Source organism: Oncorhynchus clarkii, chromosome 30, assembly GCF_045791955.1.
Source record: "Oncorhynchus clarkii lewisi isolate Uvic-CL-2024 chromosome 30, UVic_Ocla_1.0, whole genome shotgun sequence".
Classification (NCBI taxonomy): Eukaryota; Metazoa; Chordata; class Actinopteri; order Salmoniformes; family Salmonidae; genus Oncorhynchus; species Oncorhynchus clarkii.
In genome coordinates this window covers 7,219,177-7,240,449 of record NC_092176.1, presented here as the reverse complement: position 1 = coordinate 7,240,449, position 21,273 = coordinate 7,219,177, and the positions used below count along the sequence as shown (strand labels likewise).

General features: G+C 41.5%; 1 protein-coding gene across 2 annotated transcripts; it reads left to right on the top strand.

Moving 5' to 3' along the window:
* The first annotated feature begins 1,313 nt into the window (after positions 1 to 1,313).
* On the top strand, positions 1,314 to 20,958 carry LOC139389835 (small nuclear RNA activating complex, polypeptide 4). Of its 2 annotated transcripts, none has more exons than XM_071136806.1 (25): positions 1,314 to 2,026; positions 2,712 to 2,846; positions 5,038 to 5,078; positions 5,160 to 5,265; positions 5,382 to 5,413; positions 5,545 to 5,685; positions 5,789 to 5,914; positions 7,539 to 7,617; positions 7,744 to 7,825; positions 9,662 to 9,763; positions 9,952 to 10,024; positions 10,118 to 10,282; positions 10,561 to 10,711; positions 11,007 to 11,113; positions 12,810 to 12,904; positions 13,063 to 13,154; positions 13,261 to 13,346; positions 13,436 to 13,897; positions 14,291 to 14,380; positions 14,758 to 14,923; positions 15,066 to 15,136; positions 17,055 to 17,111; positions 17,259 to 17,298; positions 17,789 to 19,380; positions 19,476 to 20,958. In XM_071136806.1, the coding sequence occupies exons 2-25, from the start codon at positions 2,726 to 2,728 to the stop codon at positions 19,575 to 19,577; spliced, it is 4,179 nt and encodes a 1,392-aa protein (XP_070992907.1). In that variant the 5' UTR covers positions 1,314 to 2,026; positions 2,712 to 2,725; the 3' UTR covers positions 19,578 to 20,958. The 2 variants fall into 2 exon arrangements, with proteins under 2 accessions (XP_070992907.1, XP_070992906.1); XM_071136805.1 differs by lacking the exon at positions 1,314 to 2,026 and adding an exon at positions 2,205 to 2,361.
* The last annotated feature ends 315 nt before the right edge of the window (positions 20,959 to 21,273 follow it).

The following is a 21,273-nucleotide window of genomic DNA, read 5'->3' as shown; positions in this document are numbered from 1 at the left end:
ACCACATTATGGTTCCCTGTGAGGAGCATTGCACACATAAAAGTCTAGCCGCTAATCAATAATGTTGTCACTTTTATATATTTTCCAGTGCCTCAACATTAGCAACGTGTTCATGTGAGAAAAATGTTTGATGAACACAAAACATAAAAACATTCAATCTTTGTAGGCCTACAGAAGTACCTGATAATTTTATGTATCTAGCAGGCCAAATAGTGCCAAAAGCTGTCAAGGCTCCACTTGAGGAGAGTATTCCGTCCACCTCACAACCCGAGAAAAATAAACAAAAACTCCATCTTTGTCAGGATGTTCTCGGCCATCACAGCAAAGGCCTTCGCAAAACATTAGAAAGTTAATCCAACGTCATACAACAATACACAAGATCTGTGTATCGACACAATCTTGTCTCGGAGCAGTACATGCAATTCCTTCGACCTCATGGCTTGGTTTTTGCTCTGAAATGCACTCAAATGTGGGACCTTATATTGACAGGTGTTTGCCTTTCCAAAACATTTACCACAGGTGGACTCCAATCAAGTTGTAGAAACATCTCAAGGATGATCAATGGAAACAGGGTGCACATGAGCTCAATTTTGAGTCTAATAGCAAAGGGTCTGAATACTTATGTAAATAAGGTATATATATCTATATATGTTGGTTTTTTTAGGTGCAAAAATGTCTTAACCGGTTTTTGTTTTGTCATTATAGGGTATTGTGTGGAGAATGTTGAGTTAATTGAATTGTTATAGCGATGTTTTAATTTAATCAATTTTAGAATAAGGCTGTAACGTAACAAAATGTGGAACAAGTCAAGGGGGTCTGAATACTTTCCGAAGGCACTGCACCACGACTAAGGGCTATTCCTTGTACGACGCAACGCGGAGTACCTGGACACAGCCCTTAGCCGTGGTATGTTGGCCATATATCACAAACCCCCGAGGTGCATTATTGCTATTATAAACTGGTTAGCAACGTAATTAGAGCAGTTAAACTAAATGTTTACCTGTGGTATACGATCTGATATACCACGGCTGTCAGCCAATCAGCATTCAGGCCTCGAACCCCCCAGTTGACAATAAAAGTTAGCACAATGATAAGCATAGCGCATAAGGGAAGTACCAAAACACTTCTTTCTATATAGGGGAGGCGCATGTAAGCAGATGAGGAATTTGGCTAGAATGGAAGAAATGGTATAGTAAAAACTGCAAAAGAGTGAATGTAAACCAGGAAAAAAACACACTACCCTCCCCCTGTGCCCAATAAGGTTGAACTGCTCCAGGAATTTGTCACAATCGTGTGGTGGCTTTGATAAGCTTGTGCTGCAACAGAGAGGAAGAGAGAGGCTGTCTCCCTCTAGCATGTGGCGTTTTTTCAGCGTTTCGCCGACGCATTCGTTTTTTATTTTTTATTTTATTGAATATCCAAAACATACAATATACTTGCAGTGAAGCCGCTCAACAACTACACCACACCAGTCATCCAATAGACTCCCATTCAGAGCGACACACAGAAACATCTACGGTCAATGCCTTGCTCAAGGGAACGTCGACAGATCTCCCACAAGGCAGAACACTCCCAAGATTTTTGTATGGAGGCCAACGAGAGTCGAATTGGTCAACAAAGTAATGAATGGCTTATTTGCTACATGAGGTTTATTTGCAGTAGTATAAGTTTTATAATGCTTACGTTATGACTTTACTGACATAAGTAGGACACGTGATATCCCGGCAACTTTGAGGAAAAAACATTTATATTCGAGTTGTCTATGTGTATTCATGGTTGAGGCTAGTAGCATACTAGCATCTCTCCCATTGAATACATGCGTCAACAACCTTTATCGAATAATCAAGAACTGAGATGTAAAGGATAGGCGGGAGCTGGACAGCCCACCGTGCCTCTGTGGACAACGACTCCCATTGTTATAGCGAAGAGACATGTGATCTTGTCAGTATATCGAAAATCTTTGTCTTCAACAACGGAGCGACTCTGCACAAGGCTGTGACGTTTACTGTGATACCCGCGTTGCATTGTGGGTATTTGAATATTGCAACGTACCATTTGATTATTTTAATCAAGTAATAGTATTTGAGTAGGAATATTCGGTGAATATGTGTCTAAATTGTTTATGCATGATAAACAATAATATCATTTTAAAAACAACATAAACGTTGATTCTTTCACAGTTGCATTCTGGGAAATATGTTAATATTCCAGCAGTGTCGTTTGTAGCACGTAGAGATCTTAAATGAAATAGGATGTCAGACAATTTCATTGGGACTTAGCAAGTTAAATATATTTGTTTCTACATAATATTTTTATGTATAACATAAGAAGACATATCTGTTAACTTGGATGACAGTCTTGGTAAGAAGCGTTTAGCAAGCTTTCAGATGCTCCTCCTGGTCAAGACTGCATGGCTAGCTAGCTAGCTAGCTACATTAGAACACTTTTGACTGATGCTGAAGTTGAGGGACGTTGCTTTTTTGCACGTTGGGTTTAGTTCAGGTGTTTGCTAGTTATTAAGTTACGTTAGCTACCTGCAAATGTTGTGTTGCTGATCGCGAATGGGTTTGGATTCCAGCACGCTCCCCCTGCTTCCTTTCAATATTGTCAGCTAGCTACTGTAACGTCCTGTATTTTCAATGCATATTGCCCTATAATAAATTGATCCCTGGTTTTGTTATCATTCATTTTACATTGTTTTTTTTTAAAAGGTGTCTCATCCATTATGTCCTCGGATGAACTTCTTGCACAGAGGGAGAAAGTCGAACGCCAGATTTTGGTGCTCGAGCGCACCCTTGGTCCCGAAAGCAACTCCATTGAACTATCTTCAGACAGTTGTTCATCTGGTGGGTATCTGAAGTATATTAAAGCAGTAAGTTAGGGGTGCGTGTGTAAAATCATTAGGGAAGCCATATTACAACCTATGTGTTGTGATAACTGCGTTGTTTGCTCTATAACCCTGTTAATTCATATGCCTTGCGACCATGATATATATATACACACACACCAATGTAATGAAACAGGCAGGGATCCAGTGCGGATATGGACTCTGCCGCTCAAGCATGCTTTTGTGGCACAGTCGATAGCTCGCTGGGCTAGAAGGTTGAGGGTTGGAGATCTGCCCCCTGCCTGTTTCATTATATTGGTGTCAGAAGTGATCGGACCTTGCATCCACGACAGTGCATGTGCTTGGCCGGTGAGCGCGTTCCTGTAAGACTTAGTCGCAAGCTAAGTTAATATTCCAGCAGTGTCATTTGTAGCACATAGAGATCTTAAGTGAAATAGAATGTCCTTTGAAAGGAGGGAGTAGTGTAAGGACCCTGGGTTCATAAGCTCTGATATCGACTCTGCCGCTTGCGCATGCTTTTGCGGCACAGCCGATAGCGTGCTGGACTTCGGGTTAGAAGGTTGAGGGTTAGAGACCTGCTCCCTGCTGTTTCATTACAATATCTAGTAATGAAAGGAGCAGGTCTCGAACCCTCAACCTTCTAGCCTGAAGTCCAGCGAGCTATCGACTGTGCCCCAAAATAATGCTCAAGCGGCGGAGTCGATATCCACGCTTATAAACCCAGGGTCGTTACATATATATATATATATATATATAGGGCCGGGCGAGACTATAAGTAGACAGTTGCAGAATAAATTCAACCACACCTTGGTTTATTACAAAACCGGTAGCCACCTCTGTCCCGTGAAGTCCACACAGCATATTGACAGTTACATGACCTAGCAAGTTAATGTTAACAACATTTTCAGACCACTAAATAACTATTGATTTAGAACCACCGAGTTATCGCAAGTCGCAAATTTCAACATCACAAAATCTCCTCTGCTTAGTCTAATACAGTGACTATTTAGTCCAATTAATGTCAGCTAAATATGATGTGGCTGTCTATGGTTCTGATTTCTGTGCATTTGTGCAAGTCGCAAAACATGTTGACTCACCCTACTTGTGGAGAAACGCCAATGACCTTTTTTTCATGTTGACGAAAAGGTCTATCACTCTGTCATACAGTACATGCTTATGTTCTTTTGTTGTCCTAGGCTACCTGGCTAAAATGCTTGCTCACTAGCCTAACTTCTATTCATGGGCAACGTTAGCCAGTTAACATTAGCCTTCTACATATTGAACTTTCATCCTCTAAGGCCAGGGCAACAACAATGTATGAATTAATGGTTGGATCCGAATCGCCATTATAATCATTGACCAGTACGGAGAATTAAGTAAAACCACAAGTCCAAATCCCTATCCCCATGGCTAATTTAGGAAAGGGTCAATTCTAGCCAGCTAGCTACCGGAGCACAACAACACAATGATGCAACTATTCATGGTTTTCTGTCAATGAGGTATGCTCTCAATGGGATTTGATAGGAGTGATGCCAAATCCAAGCTGGCTTCCCTTGACACTTTTTTGGTGTGCCAGGACCATTCACTGTTGAGCTCGCTCAGATTAGCTCAACGCTGATTGGCACATTTTGTAATACATTTTTGGTCAAGGGAGGCCAAATGCTCGCTGGCTTCCCATGCCTTCAATGTTAAGGGCGACAACAATGTCATACTCGTTTGGACCAGACCGTATCAGATAGATGACTTCCACGTAGAGAGACAGAGGGGCGCTGTTTCACTCGCTTGGATGCTTTCTCTTGTGAAGTACATTCAGCCTCTTGCGAATTGAAGGTAAATGATGAAACACAGAACTATTATGTTTATTAATTCCTTTTTTGGGAGGGGGGGGGGTTGTTTCTGCGTTATTGTTGCAGTGAGCTTCCAGAGAGAGACCCTGACCCCCAGTTTTTCAGATGTTATCAATCTAGGTTTCGTCTATGGGTAGTATTAAATGTATAGCAATTACAAATCATTGACATGAATGGGAACTTCCATTCTATGAATTCTATTTCTATGCTTTTAATCCTATCGATAACTTGAAAAAGTCTAATCGTAGAATGCAATTTAGTCTCCACAACTCCTTGGCTGTGTTTGCTTGGCTAAGGGCTTCCTAAATGTACTTTAACATTTTTATTTTTTACTGTTGTCAGATGATGGATCAGACGATAATGCATCTCAACCAGAAGATTTGGTAAGACTCATTGACATCACCAATAGTACCGCGTGATTTATCTCAGATGAATTGAGAAATAATGTTAACCTGCTCTTCTAGGGTCCTCCGGGGGACCTGGAGGCAGAGCGGGAGCAAATACAGAGAGAGATTGAAGAGTTGGAGTGCACTCTTGGCCCAAATGCATCTAATGCTGAGATTCTGTCAGGTAGCCATTGCCCTTGACTTGTGTTCTTTAAACAGGTTATGCATTGTTTCATGAATACGTTTTCCTGCTAATATGCATTTCTACCACGTGACTTCTTTTATAATGTGTTGAAACAGATGAGGATGTCCAAGGAAGTGAAACAGAATCGGTTCGTATTGATGACCATTTTCACTATTCTATGACTCCAGTTTTCAGTTTATCACATGATGTAAATAATACAGTATGTAAAGTAAGGTGTCTGTAAAATGCCTGCCCTCTCCTATCTCCCACATCTGGTAGAGCAAAGAAGACAGTGCTGAGGAGCTGGATTTACCCCAGAACACAGATACATGTCTGCAAATGAACCTTGTTTACCAGGAAGTGTTGAAAGAGAAATTAGAGGAGCTGGAGCGACTGTTATCAGACAATCAACACCAACAAGTAAGAGGCCAACAACTAAAAGCATACAGCTATTCTTAAAGGTGCCGTATGGAATCTGTTAAATGAAGCTGTGCGATGTAATAATGTCCGTCTTTCCCTACAGAAAGAGATTATGACTCAGCTGTCTGCCACAGGATCTCCCCAGGCTACCACATCTGGACAACCCACACTGAAGCTTTTCTTGGGGAGCTTTCTGAAGCCCTATTTCAGAGATAAAGTATCATGTCTGGTAGGTATTAGACTGCAGATTCAGTACGATATGAGCAGGGTCAGGCGGATATAGCCTTAGTCAAAGATATAGTACCAGTCAAAGGTTTGGATACACCTATTCATTTAAGGGTTTTTCTTTTTGACTATTTTCTATATTGTATTATAATAGTGAAGACATAAAAACTATGAAATAACACATGGAATCATGTAGTAACCAAAAAAGTGTTAAAGAAATCAACATATATTTCAGATTCTTCAAAGTAGCCACCCTTTGCCTTGATGACAGCTTTGCACACTCTTGGCATTCTCTCAACCAGCTTCATGAGGTAGTCACCTGGAATGCATTTTATTTAACAGGTGTGCCTTGTTAAAAGTTAATTTGTCAAATTTCTTTCCTTAATGTGTTTGAGCCAATCAGTTGTGACAAGATAGTCCTAATTTGCAAAAGACCACATCCATATTATGGCAAGCACAGCTCAAATAAGCAAAGAGAAAAGTCCACCATTATTTAAAGACATGAAGGTCAGTCAATCTGGAAAATTTCAGGAACTTTGAAAGTTTCTTCAAGTGCAGTCGCAAAAACCATCAAGCACTATGAAGAAACTGGCTCTCATGACGATGACCGCCACAGGAAAAGAACCACCAGAGTTACGTCTGCTGCAGAGGATAAGTTCATTGGCGTTACCAGCCTCAGAAATTCCAGCCCAAATAAATGCTTTTCAGAGTTCAAGTAACAGACACATCTTCACATCAACTGTTCAGAGGAGACTGTGTGACTTAAGCATTCATGATCGAATTGCTACAAAGAAACCACTACTAAACGACACCAATAAGAAGAAGAGACTTGCTTGGGCCAAAAAACACGAGCAATGGACATTAAACCGGTGGAAATCTTTCCTTTGGTCTGATGAGTCCAAATCAGAGATTTTTGGTTCCAACAGCCGTGTGTTTGTGAGATGCAGAGTAGGTGAACGGATGTTCGCCGCATGTGTGGTTCCCACCATGGAGGTGTGGGGTGCTTTGCTGGTGACCCTGTCAGTGATTTATTTAGAATTCAAGGCACACCTAACCAGCATGTCTACCACAGCATTGTGCAGCGGTACACCATCCCATCTGGTTTGCGCTTAGTCCCACTATCATTTGTTTTTCAACAGGACAATTACCAAACACACCTCCAGGCTGTGTAATGACCATTTGACCAAGAAGGAGAGTGATGAGTGCTATATCAGATGACCTGGCCTTCACAATCACCGGACTGCAAGCCAATTGAGATGGTTTGGGATGAGTTGGTCCACAGAATGAAGGAAAAGCAGCCAGCAAGTGCTCAGCATATGTGGGAACTCCTTCAAGACTGTTGGAAAAGCATTCCAGGTGAAGCTGGTTGAGAGAATGCCAAATGTGCAAAGCTGTCATCAAGGCAAAGGGTGGCTACTTTGAAGAATCTCAAATATAAACTGTGTTTTGATTTGTTTAACAACAATGATTCCATATGTGTTATTTCATAGTTGTGATGTATTCACTATTATTCTACAGTGTAGAAAATAGTAAAAATGAAGAAAATCCAGGAATGAGTAGGTGTGTCCAAACTTTTGACTGGTACTGTATATCTCCATGTTTTTACATTGCCTCTCCGATTCCCACAGGGCCCACCTGCTAATCCAGAAGCCAGAGAGAAGATGAGTAAAAGGATCGGACCTACTGACGACGTCAAGATGAAAAGATGTGAGTACAAAAATAATAATTGTTAGACCTTAGTGCTTCTTGCACCCTTGTTATGTGACATCACCACTATCAGAATGTGACGTGGCGTCTTGATGACTTTTTAAATTGCCGGTTTTCTATTTTCAGGGGAAGGCTGGCAGAAGACTCTGCTGATAAATGCTGTCATGAAAGACAGTATGAAACGCATGATACAGCCCAAGCTGTCCAAGTAAGTAAAGAGTAAAGGGTTGTTTTCCCCTGAAGAGTATTTTATCATTTTTTTAATACGTCATGTACAGTGCCTGTAGAAAGTCTACACCCACTTGAGCCTGTGGAAGAAGAATCGATAACACAAATTTCAACTGCAACATTTGAACATTTTTCACATTTTGTTGCTTTTTAAAGTGGGATTGAAATGGATGTGATTTTCTTTTTTTTTTGGCATTGATCTACATAAAACACACTAGTGTCAAAGCGAAAAGAAAATGCATATTTTTAAAAAACATAAATAACTAAAGTATAGTTGTTGTATAAGTATCACCCACCTTGTTTAGGCAAGACTAAATTAGTTCAGAAGTCAAATTTGGCTTAAATCACAAAAGTTATATGGATTATTGTGTGAAATAATAGGGGTTAACATGATTTTTGAATGACTACCTCTGTCCTCCATAAATCCAACATCTGTAAGGTCCCTCAGTCAAGTATTGAGTTTCGAGCACAGATTCAACTACAAAGACCAGGGAGATTTGCGAAAGCCTCATAAAGAACGGCAGTGATTGGTAGATGGGTAACAATAACAAATCAGACATTTGAATATATCTTTAAGCATGGTCAAGTTAATAATAATGATGTTGTGGATGATATATTAAACCACGCAGACACATACAGTTCTTCTGAACTGAGCTTCAGGACAGGAAGGACATTTCTTAGGGATGTCACCCATGAGGCAATTAGGGGATTTTAAAAAGGCTACAGATTGTGGCTGTGATGGGAGAATTTAGGATGGATCAACAACATTGTAGTGACTCAAAAATAATGACCTAAAATACAAAAAAAATATGCAGAATTAAAAAAATATTCCAAAACATGAATGTGTATTTAACAAGGCACAAAATAACGCTTTGCCTAAATGCAAAGCGTTATGTTTAGGGAATGGTGGTGGCTGCATCATGGTATGGGTATGCTTGACATCAACAAAGACAGGCAAAAATCCTAAAGGAAAACCTGCTTCAGTCTGCTTTACCCCAGACACTGGGAGAGGAATTCACCTTTCAGCAGGACGATAAACTACAACACAAAGCCACACCTACACTGGGGGTGCTTACCAAGAATACAGTGAATGTTCCTGAGTGGCTAAGTTACAGTTTTGACTTAAATCTTGAAAATCTATAGCAAGACTGGAAAATGTACGTCTAGTCATGATCCCCAACATCTTGACAGAGCTTGAAGAATTTAGAAAATAATAATCGGCAAATATTGCACAATACAGGTGTGCACGAGCTTTGCACACTTGCTAAAGGTTTTTCTAACATGTATTGACTCTGGGTGAATACTTATCTATTCACGCTATATTAGTGTTTTAAGTTTACATTCATCTTTAAAATTCTTTTTTTTTTCTTCTACTGACATTACAGAGTATTTTATGTAGGTCATTGACAAAAAATTACAATTAAATCGATTTCAATCTTCCTTTGTAAAGCAACAAAATGCCAAAAAAAGTGTAGATGGATTTTGAAATGGTAATGTGTTATTCGCTCCTGTGCTTTTCAAAATGTAGCAAAACTTCTGATTTTTACACAGGGTGTATGAAATGTAGCTTAACATTTATTGAGGATTGGTGTCGGCCCATCTGTTGAAAGCTTTAACAACTGAAAACGTTCTACTCTGGCTGAAAATAGTAGTGTAGGCCTACTATGATAGCTGTTGTATTTTATTTCTCTTTGTTTTGTGTTTTCAAGCACTTTGAGATTATTTCTGTAAAGAAAAGCGCTGTAGAAGTTGAATAGATTAGGATTATTAACCCAATGGCCTTCATGAATGACATGAAGTTTCTTTTGTCTCATAGGGTGGAATACCTTACACAGAAAATGGTCAGCTCTGAAAATGTGGAAAAGCAAATCCTGCGGGAACAAATCACTGAAATTGAAAAGGACATTGAGGCCATCAGGTGATTACCGTCATAACTCTTTCATGGGAAATAATGACCTAGCCTATTAAATCCAAGATGCGTCAGGTTGTCTTGTCAGACAGGTCTGTTTTGTTCTCACTTAACGCGAAGCGGTTAAATGGATTTGAATTGTTTAATCGATATCAATCAAACCATTGCTGTGTGACTGTTTCTGCTTTACCTTGCAGTGTGCTGAAGGAGGATGAGCTGATGGGTGGCCGCTATGATGACCATGATTGGCAAAAGATTTCCAATATTGATGTGGGTTGAGTAACTTCGGTCATCTCCCCCTCGTTTGTTTTCCTATTGTTAAAAAGGCTTAAGTGTTGACTCTGAAATCATATTCCTATCCAGTTTGAAGGCATCCGTGAAGCTGAACCCATAAAAAGCTTTTGGCAGAACTACCTGCATCCCTCCATTAACAAAGCCAGTTGGAAGGAAAACGAAATTGAGATGCTCAAGAAAGTCGCTTTAAAACATGGGCACCACAACTGGGATCTGATTGCTGATAAACTTGGGGTAAGAGCAGATGTATAGTATTGGCCAATCATGAATCATGGTCATTACCCCTTCCTATCAGTGGGATCCAGAGGCGTGATTTCCAGTCCTGATTTGCACAGTTTGATTGGGCTTTGCTTAGAGATAAGTGCCTGGTACTGAACGGTTAAAGTTTCTCGGTAGTAGGTAGATCAAGTGTAATTCCCCGAACGTCTTAACACAAACCATTTCTTTGAATGTGTAAACGATTCAGCGTTATCGATTCTGAACTCATGTCCCCCCCTGTCTGTCACACACAGACCAACAGGACAGCCTTCATGTGTCTCCAGACGTACCAGCGCTACATCTGTACCGACTTCAGGAGGAGGAGGTGGGGCGGCGTGGAGGACGAGATCCTTCGAGAGCTGGTGGAGAAGATGCGTATCGGGAACTACATCCCGTACACCCAGAGTAAGTTCCCACCTCCCAGTGTACACCCTGGGGTTTTACGCATTAACTCTTTTTTTATTGTTTGTGCACATCGATGACGGTTGTTGTTATTGATGTCCCCTTCACTGTTATGCCCCAGTGGGGGCGAGAAGCTCTCGCGATACTACTTACTGTCCACTGCTCTAGTCTACTAACTACTTTCTCTAGACAAAGTGCTTGTTCAATACAAGATACTGTAGCTTGTCGTTGTAGTGCGTCGTCTGTTTGGTTCTGGCAATTTCACTTGCGTTTTCTGTGATTTTCTGTTTTACTCCAGTCTCCTATTTCATGGAGGGCCGGGATTCATGCCAGCTGATGTATCGCTGGACTCAGGTTCTGGACTCCACCCTCAAAAAAGGCTATTGGTCTAAAGAAGAAGATGAGGTATGGTCAGGAGGGTTTGTGAATTTTTTGGTTGGGAAATTGATTTGATTCATCGAATCTGTTACGAGGGCAGTTTGAGATGTGCCGATATGTACACTAGCGTTCAAAAGTTTTTGGGCCACTTAGAAATGTCCTTGTTTTCTATGAAAACATACATGAAAGGAGTTGCAAAATTAATAGGAAATATAGTCAAGATGTTGACAAGGTTATAAATAAATAAAACTTTTAGTTAAAATAATAATTGTGTCCTTCAAACTTTGCTTTCGTCAAAGAATCCTCCATTTGCAGCAATTACAGCCTTGCCGACCTTTTGGAATTCTAGTTGTCCATTTGTTGAGGTAATCTAAAGCGATTTCACCCCATTCTTCCTGAAGCACCTCCCACAAGTTGGATTGGCTTGATGGGCACTTCTTACATACTATACGGTCATTCTGCTGTCAAGCTCCCACAACAGCTCAATAGGGTTGAGATCCGGTGACTGTGCTGACCACTCCATTATAGACAGAATACCAGCTGACTGCTTCATCCCTAAATAGTTATTGCATAGTTTGGAGCTGTGCTTTGGGTCATTGTCCTGTTGTAGGAGGAAATTGGCTCCAATTTAAGCGCCGTCCACAGGTTATGGCATTTTGTTGCAAAATGGAGTGATAGCCTTCCTTCTTCAAGATCCTTTTTACCCTGTACAAATCTCCCACTTTACCACCACCAAAGCACCCCCAGAACATCACATTGCCTCCATGCTTGACAGATGGCGTCAAGCATTCCTCCAGCATCTTTTCATTTTTTCTGCTTCTCACGAATGTTCTTCTTTGTGATCCGAACACCTCAAACTTAGATTTGTCTGTCTTTTCCAATCTTCCTGTGTCTGTTCTTTTGCCCATCTTAATATTTTCTTTTTATTGGCCAGTCTGAGATATGGCTATTTCTTTGCAACTTTGCCTAGAAGGCCAGCATCCCGGTGTCGCCTCTTCACTGTTGACATTGAGACTGGTGTTTTTTTGCGGATACTATTTAATGAAGCTGCCAGTTGAGGACTTGTGAGGCGTCTGTCCTCTTGCTCAGTTGTGCACCGGGGCCTTCCGCTCCTCTTTCTATCCTGGTTAGAGCCAGTTTGCGCTGTTCTATGAAGGGAGTAGTACACAGCATTGTACGAGATCTTTCTTAGCAATGTTCTTGGCATTTCTCAGAACAAGAATAGACTGACAAGTTTCAGAAGAAAGTTATTTGTTTCTGGCCATTTTGAGCCTGTAATCGAACTCACAAATGCTGATGCTCCAGATACTCAACTAGTCTAAAGAAGGCCAGTTTTATTGCTTCTTTAATCAGGGCAACAGTTTTCAGCTGTGCTAACATAATTGCAAAAGGGTTTTCTAATGATCAATTAGCCTTTTAAAATGATAAACTTGGATTAGCTAACACACTTGGAACACAAGTGTGATGGTTGTTGATAATGGACCTCTGTACACCTATGTAGATATTCCATAAAACATCTGCCGTTTCCTGCAACAATAGTCATTTACAACATTGTCTACACTGTTTCTAATCTAATGATGTTATTTTAATGGACAATTTGATGTTATTTGAATGTGCTTTTCTTTCAAAAACAAGGATGTTTCTAAGTGACCCCCAAACTTTTGAACGGTAGTGTATAGTTATTTGATAATATAAGTTGTGCTCCGATTTTTGGTTGTTGCAGATGTTACTGAGCGCAGTGGCTAAACACGGGGCAGGGAACTGGTGGAAGATCCGTCAGGATGTGCCTGGCAGAAATGATGGCCAGTGTCGGGACAGGTGAGGACTAAAATGGACTGATCGATAGAGCTAATACATTGACCAAACTCTCACCACATTCCCTGACCATTTCCATGTTGGCCAACCCATTTTAGTTAACTCAAACTTAAAAAGTGTTAGAACATACTGTCACTGACAAACTCTGTTTTACCCTGTAGGTACGTGGGCGTCCTGGTTGGGAACGTGAAGAAGGGGCCCTTTGACGAGAAGGAAAAGGCACAGCTCAGACGATTGGTGGAGAAATATGGACGTAGGAACTGTTATAGAAAGCTGACTCGCACAGAAACTATATCAAAATAATCCATCGTCTTTCTTGATAATAATCGTCTAACGGTTCATTTGGTCCTTTTTTATAGGTAAATGGTCTAAGATAGCTGCCGAGATTCCCAACAGAATTGACTGCCAGGTCCTTCATCAGTGGAGGAAAATGACCGGGTACAAGGTCAGTGTTGACTATGTAGCGTTCATGTCTCTCTCAACTCAATCTGTGACACTGGACACAGTTAATTCTTCTCTTGTTTTTGTAAACAGCCCAGAGAGAGGGACAAAAGTAAAAGAGCATTGCAGCGAAGGAGAAAGATCGCGGCTGTGAGGAGCATCAAGAGTAAGCTGATGAGGCTAGACGATGATGAGCACTCAAGCTCCGACGAGGAGGAGAACGTCGAGATTGAGTTTATGGACAGTGACGACGAGAAGAAACAGAAGTTCTTTGAACCGCACTGGTCTGATCAGGAAAGTGACATTATCAAAGACTACACCCAACCAGACATGGAGCAATGGATCCCCGTGCTAGAGAAGGAGTTTGAAGGGCTGGGGAAGGTGAGGAGCACGATGGTTGAACGGCCCAGCAAGAACACAACGCAAGAGCAGGCAACGACGGACAGCCAGGATGCGGCGCGCAAGGTCATAGTGGTACGTTCCACTATCCTGGACCAATTCGGCAAGCCTGCTGCCACTGTCATCGGACAAAACCCCCCAATCCTAGCAAAGAAGGTACCGGCATTTATTTATTTCTAAACAATCATGTGTTGCGCCATTATGTGTTTACCTTAAGCACATTTTCAACACCTGTCCCTATTGTCATTTTGTTCCTAAATAGCACTCATCATAACGCATACTGTGGATCTGCATCGGTAACCATAAATATTGACTTCATCAGTGTATCACAGAACAGGATCATTAAGCTAGGCAGTTACCGTTAATCTGCGGTTTGGAGTGTGGCGTCAATTACACCGTGCTCATTTTGAAGTGGGTGTCACTGTTTATGACCTCCTGAAATAGGATGATGATTTTAGAATATGTTGGAAAGTTAGCAAGCTAACCCATTGAGCTGGCTTTGTGACATAAAGTAGCATGTGACATTCTCTGTATGTGTTCCTTCTAAAGGATTACAACAGTGACCTGGCCATGCTGAAGGTGTGCTACGGAGAGGTGAGAAACCTGATCGCTTGGAAGAAAACCAATGCCAGAAAACACGTAAGTCGCCAGGTGACACTCTCTTTGTGTTGAAACAGGTGTTTCAATTGCTTTAAAAAAAAATCCAAAACAAAGTTGTTTCCAGTGGGTACATTTTTATTCATTTGTCTGTATACATTATAATAAAAATATGTTGCATTAATATTATTATTACAATCCATCAATGCATCTGACCGTTTCATACAAATACGTAGATATAAACTGTTGAACCAAGGTTAGAAGGGAGTGAACAAAATATGTTGTCATAGTTGTGTGCTCAACGCTTTAGTTGCATGGCCCATCCAGCTCAATCTATGACACAGATTGAGCTTTGTGACCTAATACAGAGTCTGTGATACAGGTCTTCTGTTTTCTATCCCATGCATTTGTCTCTGCAGAAAAACAGTGGGCCTATCAGCGGTGACCAGTCCTCAAGACAAAAGGAGTCCTCTGCCAACCGTGAAACCTTCGTCACTCTCAACTATTCCCTTCAATTGGCAGTCACTCCCTGGGTGGGCAATGTGCTTATGCCCCCACCACACTCTTCAAACAAGCGGCGTGAAGGTACTTTACGAGATGTCAAGGCAATAAGTCACAACTTCTCTCTCACTTGTAGAAAACGACTATTTGCATTTTGGTGGTTTCATAATGGTTCTTTCAGGACTGAACCGATGATTTGATCCTACGATCTCTTGTTGTTTTTTAGCGGACATGGTGCGAGAGAGAGCAGAGAGCATTGGACTCACCAATAGCCCAGTGTTCTTGTTCTTTCTGCAGGTAGGGAATGAACCCACAAATATAACACTTTCTATGAATGGGCACAATTATGTCATTTCATATTATGCCAGTCAGGTTTTACTTAAGGATGCAAGCTCCTAGGCCAGCGTTTCCCAAACTAGGGGTCGAGATTGCCTGATTTGAAAATAGATATAAATAAAATAGTTAATAAATAAAATTGTGCTTGGTTCATAGAACCGGGGTTACGTCAGTGGTTGTGGTTGTAATAAACGGGGGGGGGGTTTAATGTTTTCTTCCTACAAATGTGGTTCTATCTTTTGAACCGTTTAAGCTACAAAATATTATGACCCCAACACTGAAAGACTTTCAGGAACACATTCACTGAGTGTACAAAACATTAAGGACACCTGCTCTATCCATGATATAGACTGACCATGTGGAAACTGATCCCTTATAGATGTCACTTGTTAAATCCACTTCAATCAGTGTAGATGAAGGAGCGAAGATGGGTTAATGAAGGATTTTTAATCCTTGAAACAATTGTTGACATGGATTATGTATGTGCGCCATTCAGAGGGTGAATGGGCAAGACAGAATATTTAAGTGCCTTTGAACGAGGTATGTTAGTAGATGCCAGGCACACCGGTTTGTGTCAAGAACTGCAACGCTGCTGTTTTTTCTTTACCCTCAACAGTTTCCCGTGTTTATCAAGAATGGTCCACCACCCATCGGACATCCAGCCAACTTGACACAACTGTGGGAAGCATTGTAGTAAACATGGGCCAGCATCCCTGTGGAATGCTTTCGACACCTTGTAGAGTCCATGCCCCGACATTGCCCCGGGGGTGCCCCGGGGGTGCAATTCAAATATTAGGAAGGTGTCCTTAGGGTTTTTTGTACACGATGTATATTTACCCACAAGCCAAGCAGGACTCATTAGGACAGAGTGAACAGACCAGGCACTAACTCGGACTGGGGGGAAAAAAATAACATCAATGATGTTCTTTTCTACACAAAAGATCATTATAAATTCTTGCCTGATGATCGTCTGTAAGTCCCAATACCTTTCTGATGCATTTCAGTCATTTAAACCATACTACCTTCGTATTTAAATACTGTACTGTCAAAAGTAGTGTCAGACTGATTTGTAATAGACTGAATAGAATTAAAAAGTAAACTTTGGCTGTTGATTACATTCACTTTTTTATATTCAAATGGTGTCGTGGGCCAAAAAGGTTTGCGAACCCCTGATGTAGGCCTATGCAGATATTCTGGCCAGTATAGTAACATACACTACCGTTCAACAGTTTGGGGTCGCTTAGAAATGTCCTTGTTTTTGAGAAAGACGCCTCACAAGTCTTCAACCGGCAGCTTCATTAAATAGTACCCGCAGAAGTTAATTGACAGCATGCCAGGGCGGATTGCAGATGTCTTGAAAAAGAAGGGTCAACACTGCAAATATTGACTCTTTGCATCAACTTGATGTAATTGTCAATAAAAACCTTTGACACTTTGAAATGCTTGTAATTATACTCCAGTATTCCATCTGACAAAAATATCTAAAGACACTGAAGCAGCAAACTTTGTGGAAATTAATATTTGTGTCATTCTCAACTTTTGGCCATGAGTGTACACTGTATTTCTAATCAATTTGATGTTATTTTAATGGACAAAATTTGTGCTTTTTTTTCTAAAAAATGAGGACATTTCTATGTGACCCCAAACTTTTGAAAGGTAGTGTACAGGAAAGATTGAACACGTGCTCTTGATATGCCAATAAAGAAAAACCATGACTACTTATTATGGTACACAATTAATGCGTCATAACATCAGCCCAGAATTTCTGAAAAAGGTTTACTGATTATAATACCATATTTTGAAGCCGTTGTCAGCGATCCTGATAGTATGACCAATATATAATGCATTGCTCGTTTTCTAATGTTGTGATCTGAAACAGGTCCTCAGTTTAGATGCAGAAGGCTGTAAGCAGATCATTAAAATGCGTAACAACCAAGTGAGTATAATTTACTATAAACAAAAAGTTCTCGTACTTTACAACCTTCATACGGTTTTACATTTTTGCATCTAAAGTCATTTCTACTTATAATCAATTTGAACAAGGCTTATTGTAACAATTGTGACGTCAATTTATCTGTTTCAGGCTGTACACCTGGGAAACAAATCTTGGGAAGCGAAACAGGGTAACATTATATTTGCATATGGCCTTGAATATGTCGTACCCTGTGAAAGTGACGGTCACTTCCGCTGTACTTCCGCATCGTTTACCATGCTGTTTTGAATTGGCTTCGTGATTGTGTAATGAAATCATGTTAACGCTGTCAGTTATAAAATGGTGTGTGTTTATAGAGGGAGGAACTTCTACAAGATGCCTTTTATGAAGTTCTGTGCTTGAAGACCAGCGCGCTACGTCTTTGGGCATTGAAGACCATTATTATAATTTTTTTTTAAATGTTTAAAAACTACAGGGCTGAGGGGCAGTCACTTCCTTGTTACTTTCAGTGTATTTATACCACCCAAAATCACTTATACATTAGCTAAGAGACTCAGTACTCAGATCAGTGATGGTCAACTGCACAGTATTTTAAAATTTGTTTTAAATACATCTATTCATCGATATTACATTTTATGTGAGTTTAATGTAAATACTCCTGTTTTATTTACTTTTTCTAGCTTCATTGAAAAACCCAAAGCAACTCCATGGTCCCAGAACAGTGGCCAGTATGCTAAACCAGAAGGGAAACGAGCAGCAGCAGAAGAGGAAGCAGAACAGTCAATTTGTGATGATGATCCCGCAGACCTTTGTCATTGCACCGCCTGCAGTACAGTCCATCCCACATCCTGCGGTCCCCTCCACTCCAACTTCCAGACAACTCATGCCTTCCGCACTTACCCAACTCAGACCCTCTACCCCCAGCCGACCTATACCCTCCACACCTGGTCAACTTATAACCTCGACCCCCAACCGACCTATACTCCCTGCTTCCCTTTCCATCCAATCCTCAACTACAATAGACCGGGTGAATGAGGAGGCTAATGAGAATCATTCAGGGAAAAAACGCAATCGTAAACCTACTGCGAAAGCACAAGCCCTCAAGGATGCTGCGATTGCTAAAAAGTCAGTGGAAGAGTCACCCAAACGCAAGAAAGCCCGTACCAAAGAGAGCCTAGTTGTCCAGCCTTCTAACGTGGTTATGTCCCCTCCACAAACTGCCTGGGTCCTGATGCCCATTGGACTTGTGCCAATCAGTGGCATTGGCATCCAGATGACACCTCAGAGTCTACCACGAAATGCTCTTGCACCTGCTTGTCCATCTATTATTATCAACCAGAAAGTCCCTCTAACACTAAATGCTGCTGCAACACAGGCCTCTCCCAATATGACCTATGTCTGCCCATCTCCCTCTACCCCTAAAGACCCATCTGCCCTCATGGTATCTCCTGCCTCATCTGTAGCACAGGGAACTGCCTCCCCATCTGTAAACTCTCTCTCCACCTCCATTACCATCACAAGCAACACTGCTCTAAGAATGACCAACCCAGTAAAACGCATGAGAATAACTAACCCAGTCATGCAGGCTGTGGCAACCACTTGTCCTCAGCTCAATGCAGTTTCACCTATTCCCATGAACACGGTCATCTCGGCTCCCATCAGACCGCAGATTGGCCCTCCACAGGCTTTAGTCTTCAACGTCCCTCCAGGCTCCCTTCCAGCCTCATTCCCACAGGGAGCCCTCCGAATCGTGCAGCTTAACCACCCTAAAAGTGTCCCTCCACCCCGCAATCCGGAGCTAATGCAGTTTGATCCCAACCTGATGTTCATGGAGGACCCGGCACAAGTGAGCGAGTGGTTGAGCGGCAAGCGAGGAGTTGCGCTTCCGGATTTGGGCGTCACTCTGCCCTACTTACCCCCTTTTGTCAGCAGTCTTAATACCCTATCGGGTCTCCTGAAATGTAAAAAGACATTGGCAGTTCGTGCAATGCAGCTCCTACCCCCAGAGGAGAAAGAGAACCAGGAAGAACAGCAGCAGGTAGCTGCAGTGCGGAGCTTTGTGGCAGAGCGCTTCAGCCATAACCCAGGCTACCTGCTCCTGAAGGCTCGCTTCTTGTCCTGTTTCACCATGCCTGCTCTTTTGGCTACTATCAATCCGGTGAAACTCTCCAAGTCCCCCACCCCGGACGATGGTGATGTGGAGGAGGAACCTTTCAGGAACCGTCCAGTGGAACAGACGGATACTGGGTATGAACAGCCAACAACACTCCAGGTGAGTTCAGTCTCAAACCATGTGTTCGTAAACACTGCCATGCCGTCCTCCTCCTCTCACTGAACCACTGTGCTTGTGTTATGCTTTTTTCTCAGGCCCCTCTGCTAAGCACAGACGGAAAAGGACCTCCTGCCACCTCCTTCTCTGGAATCACCACAAGAAATAAAAGTCGCTACCTCAACACGGACACAGAGTAAATGGAGTCGTTTTGGAGTGACGTGTGGTCTTACGGGTTAACCAGGTTTTGTGTTTGAAAGTTCTTGCCAATTTTGTGATGTTACTGGAATTGATAGAAGATGGCAGTGGATAGCTGTATTCTATGTCACTCAGTACAGAATAGTTCAGACGAATTTTAAGCTGTCGAATTTGCACTAAACCAGTGGTCACCAACCTGTTCTGAGTCAAGATCACTTTGAGTCCAAATGCAAGCCGATCTACCGCTCATATTTTAAATAAACGTGACTTAAGAAATGTAAGCCTACGCAACATTAGCCAGTTAAAAACAGATCTGTAGCCATGAAGTTAGTGCAGTAGGCTATAGGCCCCAATACATTATCACTGCATATTTGTTCTGCTTGAATTGCCCTGGCAATGTTCTTCTCAGACCATTTTGAAAATAAATAAATATATATAAAACACACATTTGGTATATAATCACACTGGTAATAGATCATTTGTTTGTGAGGCCACAGCTGAGTGAGCAAAATTTGCTTTTATTTTTTTACTGGACTGATGGCCTGCATCCGATGGTCAATCTGAGGAGAAGGAGCAGCTCTTGAGGCTTCCTCTCACCCGACTCGCCATCCCTCCGCTCACCTGCCCTCTGCTGAGAAAAGGGGACACAGTCTTCCAGCTGATGGCAAAAGTCAAGTTGCACTGCATTATTTCTGCCTCGTGCACAAATTAATGTTACTCCTATAACCAGAGAAAGTGAAATATTCCTCAATATTAAAGACAAGCAGCTAATAATAACACAAGCTTATCGGAATGCTTTTCTATACTCGTTCATTGCAGCTGCAGTGCTGATTGTGGCGAGATTGGAAGTAGGGGGAATGTGCATTCTATGATGGCTTATAAAAGTGTTGACAGGGCTGAAAAACTTGAACATGAACTTATAAAAAGTGCAGCTCTTTGCTGTACTCGTTGAGTCTAGTCATGGTTTTTAAATCTGACAGTATCAACTTTGCTGTGAGTTCATGGCTTCTTTTTACAGTTTAAGGCACAAGGACACTGCAGACATGGTGGTCTGAGCTATGATTGGTCAGTGGCAGGCCTATCGGTTCACTTGATTTGCTCTACCTTCAGACACATGAAATTGTTAAAAATGGGAACACAGTCTTCCCTGTGCTAGGGCTTCTGAATCAAGTGCACCTACTGTCAACAGTGGGGAAAAAAACAAATAGCATGGCTTAGTTTTTAACAATCGACCTGTTGGTGACCACTGCACTAAACTAATGGTTCATATTTGTACTTGTTTTTGTTCATAATTGAAATTTTCTTATACATATTGGGAAAAGAGAAAGTTATGTTGACCTGTACATATTTTGTAATAAATCATTCTACTTGTTTAAAAATAAATGTCTGATTGGGTCTTCAGAGCACTTGGCTCAGGTTGGCTGTCAATGTATTTGCAGATCACAGTCCATTTACCCATTTTCATGGTCCATAATATACTGAACAAAAATAAATGCAACATGCAAAAAGGTCAAAGTTCATATAAGGAAATGGTGTACATTTACATTTATTAGGCCCTAATCTATGTATTTCACAGATACCTTTCAAAGAAAGTAGGGGCGTGGATCAGAAAACTAGTCAGTATCTTGTGGGACCACCATTTGCCTCATGCAGCGTGACACATCTCCTTGTCATAGAGTTGATCAGGCTGTTGATTGT